The sequence below is a fragment of the Giraffa tippelskirchi genome, chromosome 8, assembly GCF_054371585.1.
Source record: "Giraffa tippelskirchi isolate mGirTip1 chromosome 8, T2T-mGirTip1v1.2.pri, whole genome shotgun sequence".
Taxonomy (NCBI): domain Eukaryota; kingdom Metazoa; phylum Chordata; class Mammalia; order Artiodactyla; family Giraffidae; genus Giraffa; species Giraffa tippelskirchi.
Window position 1 is genome coordinate 121,837,731 of NC_137282.1, and position 12,009 is coordinate 121,849,739.

Here is a 12,009-nt window from a genome sequence, read left to right on the forward strand (position 1 = left end):
TTTTCTCCATAAGGACAAAAGCTATGATTCTGCTCAAAGACTTACTGTGCTCAGCATACACTGCTTTTCTAATGACTTAATCTTATCAATTACATTTTGACTAACAATTTGTCTTTTTTTGGTTCTTAGATTTATAAAAAAGGACCCAAAATGCTCAAATACTTTATCTCACTGTTTATTTATTTGTATCTATCATATTTTCTCTAAGTTAATCCATGAAAGAAAGAAACTTTCAAAGGCATTTTGATCATATGAAAAGTCTATTTTTGTATGTGATTTACATTACGTTAAAATTGGGCCTCATAGAATTATCAGTATGCATCGACAGCTTGAAAGATCTAGCATATAATGAAATTACATAAAAGCTGAATAGAGATACAGTTTGGCACAGAGAGCCTGGATTCTAACTTTTTAATGGCATTTTCTTCATTAGTTTGATTAGTTTGTCAATCTTATTTTAGTGTAGACTAACTCCATTGGTATGACTCCTGGCTAAGCCACTTACATCCACTTTAAGGGAAGCAGTTTGTCCTGTAGACCAGGCTCCGAGGAGCTCAAGCACTTCCCGTGTGTCACACTTACCACTCTCCTGGGGTGAGTCACAGCCATTAGTGAAAACCAGGTTTAAAGTCTTAAGATTAAATGTGGACTGTTTCAATCATCAGTTTTAAGGCTGCCAAGCAGCAGCACTTGTTTTTAAGAATTCATGATCCTTGTACATTGGACACTGAAAATGAAACATATACTAATTATTTTTAAATTGATTATGGTTTTAAAAGACATATTTTGTTGATATATATAATTCCAGTTAAATTTTTAAAATAAAAATAAAGTATTTTTTCCTAATTTTTAGATATGCACACACACATGGCATGCACACCGATCTAATATTGCCTGGTTAAATTGCTGTAAAGTTCTGTAGGAATAATATGTAGTGAACATAGGAAATTAGATAAATCTGAATGCTAAAAGTAGCATTACATTCCAAAAATCATATTAAGCAGTAGGTAAGTTTTATATTTAAAACTTACACATTAATGAGACATACATATGTTACCATTTCACTTCTTCCACACTTGATAGAGTAAAAAGAATATAAATGTGTAGTTTTTCACCTAGAGTAAATATAAAGCATTTACTTTTATATGCTCAAAAATTTTATCCAAATTCATTTATCTTGAATATACCGTTTATCAAATTGAAGGCTAGTTGGAATTACATTTTTAGAATCATAGAATATTTTGTAATGTCTATGAATTTTGGCTGTTTGTTCATTGTCAATATATAGGACATTCTTTTGAAGAATGCTCTTCATTTTATAAACATCTTGGACAGCTTTAAATTTACAATGGCAAAAGTTCATAGGTTATAGTTATGCTGCTTTAATTGTTCTAGGCTCTCACATTCCTGTTTGCTTTTCAAACTACTAAATTAACCATTCTTTGAAATATCAACATATTGAAGCAAATTCATGCTAACAACTTGAGAAAATTAATACTACTTACTCCAGACCTTGTACTGCTGTGATGTGGAACCATCAAGAAATTGTAACACTGTTCTTAGTCAAGACTGATTATAATAAGAAACATATCACTTAGTAATCCCCAAGTAATTATTTCTTCCCAAGTCCGCCAGGTTTCAGGTTTCTTGAGCTTTTAGTGACATCACTGTATCTGTTTAGAAATAACAACATACATATTTTCCAGTAGAATATCTGAGAGCTGACTCTTGTTTCTGATATGATTTGGCAAAGTATTTTCATTTCTTTATGCCTTGGATTCTTTCTATTCATTTATTCACTCATTCACTGCTTTTTGTTATGTCTCTATTAAACACCGCATTGAATTCTTTGTTGAACTCAGACGTTGAATAATGTGTGGTTGATAGCATTATCTGTATAATAAGCCAATTGTAAAGTTAAAATGGGTAATGGAAATAAAATCACTCAAATCAAGTGGATATCTGTAAATGAACTGTAATAAACTAGAACCTAGTAATCAGAATATGCTAAGCGGTTTGTGTTTAAGAGGTGGTCTGTCCAATCTTTTCAAGGTCTGTCTTCTCTTCTGCTTACTGGATCTTCAGATCCATATGAGGCCAAATCATTGCAGTTTGATCTTATAGGCTATTGTCCTGATGGCATTGCTTGCCAGGGTATTAAGAACCCTTTTGCTACAACTCTTTCTTTTTGCCAGTAAGATAATGTCCCTCAAACAACCCGGTCTTCCCCTCTTCTCATCAGCACAGCTCTCCAGTGTGGGCAGAGGGGCTTCTAGGAGGAGGTGTAAGCATAGATGGGCAACGCCATTTACAGTCATCCAGAGTGAATACAATTAGGCACAGTATTTTAGAAGTCATTTCTGCACCCATGCATGAGAAATAACACTGCTGACAGTGTTATTAACAAACACAAAGGCATGATATATGAGAGACAACACAGTTGAATGAAAAGAAAATTATACTGAGAACTTTGAGACCTGTTTTGACATGGGAAGACCAGGAGGGTGGTCCCCAAAGTCACTGACCTGAACAAAGAATCACTAATGCATATTTGTTATATTTGCCTTAGGAAATGGCTAGCAGGGGTGGGAGGTGGGGTAAGGGGGCTCGGGGGGATGTTAATGAATAAGGTGACTCTGGTTTCTCTGTCTGGAGCATTGGTCTCCCAGTTTATAACACACAAATCCATTGGGTGGATTGGATTTATTTTATAATTTAAAAATGAATATTTGTAGACATTAATAGATTATGATGAAAATGGCTTGCAGGTATTCACATTACGGCTGCGGGGTCATTATGCTGTTTGCTCAGATCACTCTTGAGAAGCTTGTGCATTCCTTTCCTTAGAGGGCGCTACAGAGGCCCTTACAACACAAAGATGATGTTAAATAAGGAAACACAGGAAATTATACACCAGCCCAAATTAGTTTTTAGGCTTCTGGACTTAAGAAGTTTTGTGAGTACGGTGTCAGACCATTTTAGCAGCAGCAGCCAAGTCAGGGTATTGGGTAGAAAAAAAAACTAAAACTAGATGTTCAATTTTCCAGAGATTTCCTGTGTTTATTATTGTAAGACTGTGATTTATTAAAACTGTCTTACTTCTTCAAGCAGAGCAAGATTTCCTCTGTGCTACTGAGGCTAAGATATATGGGGTTTGTGGAAAGAGTCTGTGAATGAGACAGGGTTGGAGGACCCAGTCTATAAGCCGTTCATGGCTGGGTAGAGTGTTTTCACCCACAGTTGTCAGGAAGGGCTCCAGTCCCATTTTTTCCTCATTACTGAATCTATGAATGTGTTACCTTTAAGAGGAGGTACTGTTCAAATTGAGTTATAGGGTCTGGAACCACATTATTTACCTTTGTGTAGTAATCTGTGGCATGTATTGAAGACATGGCACATCCTGTATCCACCCCTCCTGCTGTATAAGGCAAAGTATTACCATCAGCAATATCTCACTGGCCAGTGCAGACAGTAGGCAAATACCTTCTGGTATTGTCTGCTCATTTCATAAAGATCTGAATGCTGTCCTGGGTGATGGTGGTGTAAAAAGGAATCCTTCAAATATATTTCTAAAAAATTATTCCACAAATTGAGGGTTATAGATCCATAAGTATATTTCCTGGCAAAATTTAAAATGGTATATTAAGCAGAGACTGTATAAAAAAGAAATTTACCAAGAAATATGATGGTTATACTAAGAATAAGATATTCTCAGTTATACTAAGAATAAGAATCAGTTATGCCAAACTGATCTCAAGTGTTAAGGAAAAGAAATCCCTGAAATCTTTATTTCAGATAGATTAACTACCTTGATGATAAGTTGCTAAGATCAAGGGTAGGCAATTTCATGTGTGTTGGGAATCTCCAAAATGTTATTTGTTTTTAATCCATGAAACTTTTCACCTTTAATGTAACTTTATTTAGAATCTCAGTATATGATTTTGTTTTGTTCACTTGTCCAGTTGTGTCCGACTCTCCATGACCCCATGGACAGCAGCACTCCAGGCTTCCCTGTCCTTTACCATCTCCCTTAGCTTGCTCAAACTCATGTCCATCGAGTCGGAGATGCCATCCAACCGTCTCATCCTCTGTCATCCCCTTCTCCTCCTGCCTTCATTCTTTCCCAGCATTAGGGTCTTTTCCAGGCATCAGATGGTCAAAGTATTGGAGCTTCAGCTTCAGCATCAGTCCGTTCAATGAGTATTCAGGGTTGACTTCTTTTAGGATTGACTCCTAGTCATATGTTTCAGTAAGATCTACTAACATTAGAGATTTTTGAAAAAGATTCCCTTCCAAATTGCAATAATTTCAGATCCACAAAATCTGGAGTCACCTCTGAATAAAAATAAAGTGAGGCTTCCCATATTGAAGTGGGGGCCTCTTGGATGCATTGATTTCTTCTCCCGCCAGCCTAAGTGACAGTCTTTGAGAATGAAACAACTATGATTCCCAGAATTGTTGATATCTTGACATCTTCTGAGAATTTTTAGGAACAACAGATTCCTGGGTCCTCAACTGAGTAGATTCAGAACAGACTCTGTGCAGATGAGTTCAAGAAATCCTTTTTTTTTTCGAAGAACCTCAAATAGTTTTGATGCTAAATCAAGTTTAGGAAACACTGGGTTAGGTGAACACACATACTCTTGAAAGTTTTCAGTCTGAGGGTAAGATCTTTCTAGGAACTCTTCTCTTGACATTGTGATGCAGAAAAACTTTAGCAATGACTAAGAGGAGGAGAGAGAAGATATTTAGAGGATAGGAGGATGTACTTATCCAGGAGGAATCAGAGAGATAGCTTGGCGTCCATCCCATCTCCTGCACTTACTGGGTGATTTTACTCATCCTTTTCATCTCTGTCTACTTCCTCTTCTATGGAAACTGTCCCTTTCATTGGATGGTTAAAAAGTGTTTAAAGAGATAATGCATGCATCTCAACACATAGAGACCTGCCCTTTAGACTGGCATAAAGCAAATGTTTGCCTTTATCATTAAAAACATTATTAACTAACAATAAAATCTTAGAATTGGTGGAGAATAAGAATCATGATTCAAAGTGGATTGAACTCAAATTGAATGTAAACTAGATATATTTGTAATTGTACTTGTTCTAGGAAGAGAAAAAAAAAGTTTATCAGTGATTAGATTTTGCTCCTTTAAAAAAATATTTTGTTCCTTTAAAAAAAGGCCCCTGAGTTATTTACACTTGGCCTAGATAAGGGTTAGCTTAAATATTTGTCATTATTCTAGTTTAGGTTGCAAAGAAAAATATTTCCTTATGTGTTTCATACAACTTCAGATCACATGGTATTTGTATTATTTTGTATTTTTGATATGTACACACACACACACACACACACACACACCCCTTCCACTACTAGCTGAAGTGTTATATGTGTATGGTCTGCCTCTGCTTCATTTTTAATGCTATAATATTAAACATATTGTAAGTGTATAACCTTTTGAAATGTCAATATTCAAAAATTGGAAGACATTTTCAAAGTTCATTTTAAAGGTTTCATGATATTTTAAAATTAAATTCTGTATTCCCCAATGACAAATTTTATAGTCTATTTGCAAAATGTATACTCATATGCACTATCTTGAAATTCCAATACTCTCAGGAAATTTGAACAAGCACTTAACAATGCTCAAACTATACTTTAGCCGTTGCTGTTGTCTGGAGAACACATTCAAAATATAAGTATTACTAATTTTTTCTCATTATCTGAATACTTATACTAAAGTATTATATTCAGATAATGACAAAAGATTAGTAAGATGTCTAAATATGTGTAATGTGGAGTATCTGAAGGGTTTCTCAGGTAGCTCAATGGTAAAGATTCTGCCTGCCAATGCGGGAGACACAGGAGGTGCAAACCTGATCCCTGGGTTAGGAAGATCCCCTCGAGGAGAAAATGGCAACCCACTCTAGTATTCTTGCCTAGAAAGTTCAAGAGATAGAGGAGCCTAGTTGGCTACAGTCCATAGGACTGCAAAGAGTCGGACACAACTGAGTGATTGAGCACGCACACAAGGAGTGTCCAGATATAATCACCCCATGATAGAGTTAGTAGCAAGTAAAATAAGATCTCTAAGTATATGTCTGTTGCATTCTAATTATGTGACCCTTTGCATAACTTTAGGATGCTTGCAAATTGTTGCACAAATATTGTGACTGAATCCGTATCAAAATTTGGATACCAGTGAAATTAATTCACCATGGTATACCCTGTTTGGTTGGCTGGAGAGGTATGGTGATTCCCACACAATGGCCAGATAATGGCAAATCCTGTTACTAACCAAATAATGGGAATTCTTACGATCTTAAATGAAAAGTCACAGCAAAATCTTAAAAATATGCTAATTCAAACCAGACGCAGAAAGGTTTTGTTAAAATGTCAAAATAGTACTGTAAAGGAATAGTTCTATTATTGTTTAAATAATAGTTAAACTTTAGACATTAAAATAACATCAAGACTGAAGTATAACATCAACTCCCTAAGAGTAAAAAAATAAAGTAAAGCAAGGGTTTTCTACCTTTAATTGAAACCTGCTCTAGTTTATTCATTGTAATAAAATTATATCCTATCACAATTTCGTAAAGCTCTTTACACAATTGTCTTTATTGCACAAATTTAGGGAGAATACTATTATGTCTTAAATGACCTCATCATATTGTGGCTATTTTTGTAAAGGAAAATGTTCTGATTTGTTGGATTCTAATTAATTAAGTTAATTCTAATTAATAAATTCTAATTTATCATAATTTCATAAAGTATCTTCAATGATTATCAAAGTTTGGCTTTCATGACCTAAAGTTTGGTTTACATTTGGAATTTGGTTAGTGTCATCTCTGCTTATTTTCCAGTTCTACAAATTGAAATATCTATTAAGTCATTGTTTTCTTACATAATTTTCTACATAAAGATTCCAGATTTTTGTTAAATTACATGTAGAGTGAATTAATCACTTACATGTTAATATGACCTAAATTTCTTGAAGATTAACATTTGTCTTGTCCTCTTCATACTGTAATGCACTGCATACTTTATTCTCTAACTGTGTGTTGGTTAGAGAAGCACTTTTATGGATTCCTGTTATCAGTTCAGTTCAGTTGCTCAGTCGTGTCCGACTCTTTGCGAACCCATGAATTGCAGCACGCCAGGCCTCTCTGTCCATCACCAACTCCTGGAGTCTACCCAAACCCATGTCCATCGAGTCGGTCGGTGATGCCATCCAACCATCTCATCCTCTGTCGTCCCCTTCTCCTCCCACCCCCAATCCTACCCAGCATCAGGGTCTTTTCCAATGAGTCAACCCTTCGCATGAGGTGGCCCAAGTATTGGGAGTTTCAGCTTCAACATCAGTCCTTCCAATGAACACCCAGGATTGATCTCTTTTAGGATGGATTGATTGGATCTCCTGTTATTCACATTAATATAAGTATGTCATACATGTTTAAACATATGACTTCTAGTTAGACATAAGTATTAATAATATCAATTAGCATTCACTATAGTGTCCTAAAACTAGCAGTAACTTTTCTTTGTGCTTGAAGTTAGGAACCAGTGCTCTAAATTTTGTGTGATGATTTGTGAGTGCATGTTTGCATGTGTGTGTGTGTGTGAGAGACACGCAGAGAGAAAGAGACAGGGAGAGAGACACAGAGCTCACACTCCGGCCCCGGACACAAAAGCTACATTCATGAATATATAGTCAAGAGCTGTGTGTTGAAATAGGCACAGATCTGAACTGTTTTAGAAAGAAGCAATGAAAGAGTGACGATTACATTTTAAAGTAAATCACCTCCCTTATGCTACCAGCCTCTGGGTGCTTACCGACTTGTCTCTGGGGTCCCGTTCCCATTGCCCTTTCTCTGCCGTGAAGCTTGTCACGAGCTGCATTCTCCTCACCTGGAAGCTGCCGCTTTTCTCCCGATTGCCCTTTGCTCCTCATCGTTCCAAAGTGCTCATCTCTCCCAGTCTTCCTCTGCGGATTCAGCACCCACTCTTCATGGCTTCCTAGTGTCTTCACAATAACGCCTGACCTTTTAGAATCACGTGAGCTTAACTCAAGATACATCCCCATGTGTGGCCCCTGTCTTAATTTATAACCTGTTCCCTGATTGTTTACTGATAAGTTTTTCCAGCCAGATAGTGTATTCCTGCTGCTGCACCCTACAACCATCTCTCCCCCTCTTCCCACCCTATTGATTTTTCAGGGTTTCAGCCTTCATGGCTTTGTCATGAGTTATCTGTGAATTGAGTGGTGTCAATAAACATTTGCTATGCTCATCAGATCTTAACTTTGGAATTTGAACAGGTTACAGGAACAAAGTTGTCTCTGGTCGACAATGTCTGGGGCTTCAGGCTGAATCATCTGGAGCTCCTTTGACCACAAGCTTAGGGCTTAGGGTTCATGTTGATGTTGGTGGGGGGCTCACTTCCTATACATGGGTCTCTCACGTGGCCTCTCCCTGTGACTGCCCTGCGGAAGCTGGTTTTTCTCATGCAGATCAGCTGACTTTCTCATGGTGGCTGGCCCCAAGGAGAAAGCCACGTGGAAGCTGTGTCCTTGTTCATAAGCTAGCCTCAGAAGTCACATGGCATTATTTCTGCTGTGTTCTGTTGGTTGAAGCAATCACAAGCCTGCCTGGGTTCCAGTGGAGGGTAATAGCATCCATTTCTTGATGGAGATCGGTGAGGTTCTAGAAGAACATGTGGGTTTAGAAATACTGCTGTGGCCATTTAAGAAAAATTATAATGTGTCATAGCAGGGGCTGTGGTTCATATCCCATATACTCTTAGACTCCTACCAATCTTTCCCCATTCTGAACTCTTATAAACTGTGCTCTTGTTCACAACCAGTGTACAGTAAGTCCCCTACATACAAATGAGTTATGTTCCAAGAGTGCGTTCTTAAGCCCAATTTGTTCATAAGTCCAATGAAGTTAGCCAAGGTGCCCACCTAACACCATCACCTATATAGTATTGTACTGCAATAGGTTTATAATATTTTTCACACAGACAATACCCTAAAAAACAAACACAAAAAATAAAGCATTTTTAATCATACCTTGAAAAGGAGAGTAATGCAGTGCAACAGCTGGCACACAAGGGCAGCTGACGTTTGGAGAGGTGGGAGACGGCAGAGCTGAGGATGTCAGCCACAGGAGATGGGGGCAAGCCGCAGCTTCACTCATGCTTGACGTTGACATCATGGGTTCTGATTCCTTTTTGGAACCAGATGCATGTTCACATCTTTGTAAGTTCTCAACTTGAAGATTCATATGTAGGGAACTTACTGTATTTCTTTGAATTGTGAACTTTTCCTAGTGCATTTCTTAATCTCCCCAACTATACTGCAAATTACTCATGCAGGGACTTTGCTTTCCTGTATTTATATTTCCCACATGACCTAGCATGGGGCTTTGGACATAGTTGATGTTCAGTAAACCTCTAGGTTAAAGTGAAATAGGCTTAAAATAAAACAAGCCTTGGTTTTAATACATTGTAAATGTCTGTGGTGGATGGTCTTTGTAACTCATGCAGCTGTGGGGTAGGGGATGGTAGCTGTGATCTCTAAGAAATAAATGACAAAGGATCACATTTTACACAGAATTAAATGTGTTTGGGTGGAATGAAAATGAAAGTTTAAATGTCAACTAGGCATTATGGCAGGCAATGAGAAATGCTTTTTTGCATCTTAAATATTGAATTTAAATATTTAAATATATTTAAAACTTCATCTAATGATTCCAAATAATAGTCATTGAAAGTATTTGAATTCTGCTGGCATTTAACTGAGAGTCAATAAGACCGATGGACTAATAAGAGTAAATATTGTAATATTTCACCCTTAAAAAATGCATAGTTGCATGAATCAAAGCATTTGTACTTTAATTCTCTTTTATTTCCTTTTAAATTAAAAACACTACATGCTTATTTTAATAAGCCAAGATATAGAGAGAGAAAAACAATTCTTCCCTCAACCATTACCACACCAAAGATACAACTTTTGGTTTAGTGCATGTTTTTAGAGCTTTCTCCATGTTCATTTTGTGTACTTTTGTTATTTATACATTATTCCTTATATTTATTGTTCATGCCATAATTTATTATTCTTCAATATGGAGAACTTGTGGTTATGTCAATGGTAATTTCTCTATAAGATGATTATGGAGTTTGATCATCAGTTATTGCTCTAGGAGGCTAAATTACAGACTTTGTAGTGAACTGGCAAATTTGATATTTTAATTCAAAGTTGATTTTTCTTAAATAGACTCATGGAAAATATAGAAAATAAAGTCTTAATAGGATGAGCTTCCTGTTGTGTGCTCCATTGTATTTATTAGTATTTGTTCACATTTTGAGAACAAATGATAACTCAAGGATAGAACTCTGTAAAGCATTGTGACTGTTACTCACTAAAACCAATAATATACTAGGATCTCAGTCTTGTTAAATTCTTCTAAGGGACATGTGTAATTTGCACTTTACTAAACTTCATAAAATTTCACATGTTGAAAATTATCTGGACATAAAATTTCCATGTGGAAGATAAATGCACAGTCTTTGCCATTCAAACCCTCCCTGCTCTCAGGGGTATTGGAGGCTTGGCTTTACAATGAAAGGAAGAGAATAAAGATTGGTCAAGTGAAAACATGAGTGTTCAGAATTCCTGAGTACCTGTAATCAGTCACTTCACCAGATCCTGTTATATAATATGTAAAACCCGGATCTAGTTATGTATTTATGACATTGAGAACTACTTATTGTTAGCTATATTGACATAGTTTTGCTATTTCAAACATGAATTGATAGAATATAATTTCCTATATATTTATAACCTTCCTGAAAACTAAGAACATGCTCAATAGAATATTCCAAGTCTCATGTCTCCATATAACTTATTATGTATTCAAGATGGCAGATCACACTGAAGTGATGAAGGGCATTCATCAATATCCAGGAATTCGATATCCTGTCCTTACTCCTAATCTTCAGGGTTTTCACCGTGCTGTAAGTGTGCTACTAATTTTCCCTAAAATTGATATGCTTTTTATTGTAAAGATTTTTACAAAGTTAAGTAGTATGATACGTGACTCCCTTGCCATCCTGCATAAACACTATTGCTGTTATACTCACGTGGGTACTTGGTGATCAATGACTTTGGGGCATTGTTGGGACTCAGATGCTCCTCACAAATGGCTCTTTCAGTTTAACCATCCAAGAATTAAAACACAGAAATACAATTGTCCATTTCAATGAGATTCTTTTAAAAGTATATTTTGTACTTCCCTCTTAGACAAGGAGTACAAAATAAACATTTCTCAACACAATGTTATAATTATTAATGTAACTGTTGCAGATAATTGTATTTGCCACCTCTTTTGGCCTTGTTCTTCCCATCCTCTTCACGAAGCTAAGCACTGTCATTGGAACTAACAGCTTTCCTTATTGTCTTCTCACTTGTTTCTCCCAATCCGAGGTGACTTGGGAATTTATATGCCAAAAAACTTTTGTGAATATACATATCCACCTGCAATGCGGGAGACCCCGGTTCGATTCCTGGGTCAGGAAGATCCCCTGGAGAAGGGAAAGGCTACCCACTCCAGTATTCTGGCCTGGAGGATTCCTTGGACTGTATAGACCATGGGGTCACAAAGAGTCAGACTCGACTGAGTGACTTTCCCTTTCACTTTCATACTAGAAGAATCAGTGCAGCTTTAAGTAAAGGCTTGAGGTGTTATGCTTACATGGCTTTATTGTAAAAGCTAAGCAGCAGCTATTTCTGATTTTAATGGATATTTTTCCCTTTTGTATTTGTGACTGTGTTGCATGAAGTTGAAGTTCTGGGTCCTAGTTGGGATATGACCTGTTAGTGTACCTTGTGAAACCATTTTTCTATTAAAAAATTAATACAATTTTTGATCACATTGTAAATAATGACAGAGATATGTTAAGAAATTGTAAATATTCTGTCATCTGGTCCTAAGAGAGCAGGAAA

At 36.5% G+C, this 12,009-nt stretch overlaps 1 protein-coding gene across 5 annotated transcripts in view; it reads left to right on the forward strand.

Annotated features, from left to right (window-relative positions):
* Positions 1–12,009, forward strand: part of HMGCLL1 (3-hydroxy-3-methylglutaryl-CoA lyase like 1) — a 167,753-nt gene that overhangs the window by 68,573 nt on the left and 87,171 nt on the right. For 3 of the 5 annotated variants that reach the window (XM_081517468.1, XM_081517465.1, XM_081517466.1), the window contains one exon: positions 10,926–11,021. The exons of the other annotated variants lie outside the window; for them this stretch is intronic. In XM_081517468.1, coding sequence (XP_081373594.1) covers positions 10,926–11,021 — 96 coding nt within the window. The remainder of the gene's footprint in view (positions 1–10,925; positions 11,022–12,009) is intronic. 5 annotated transcript variants of the gene reach the window in all.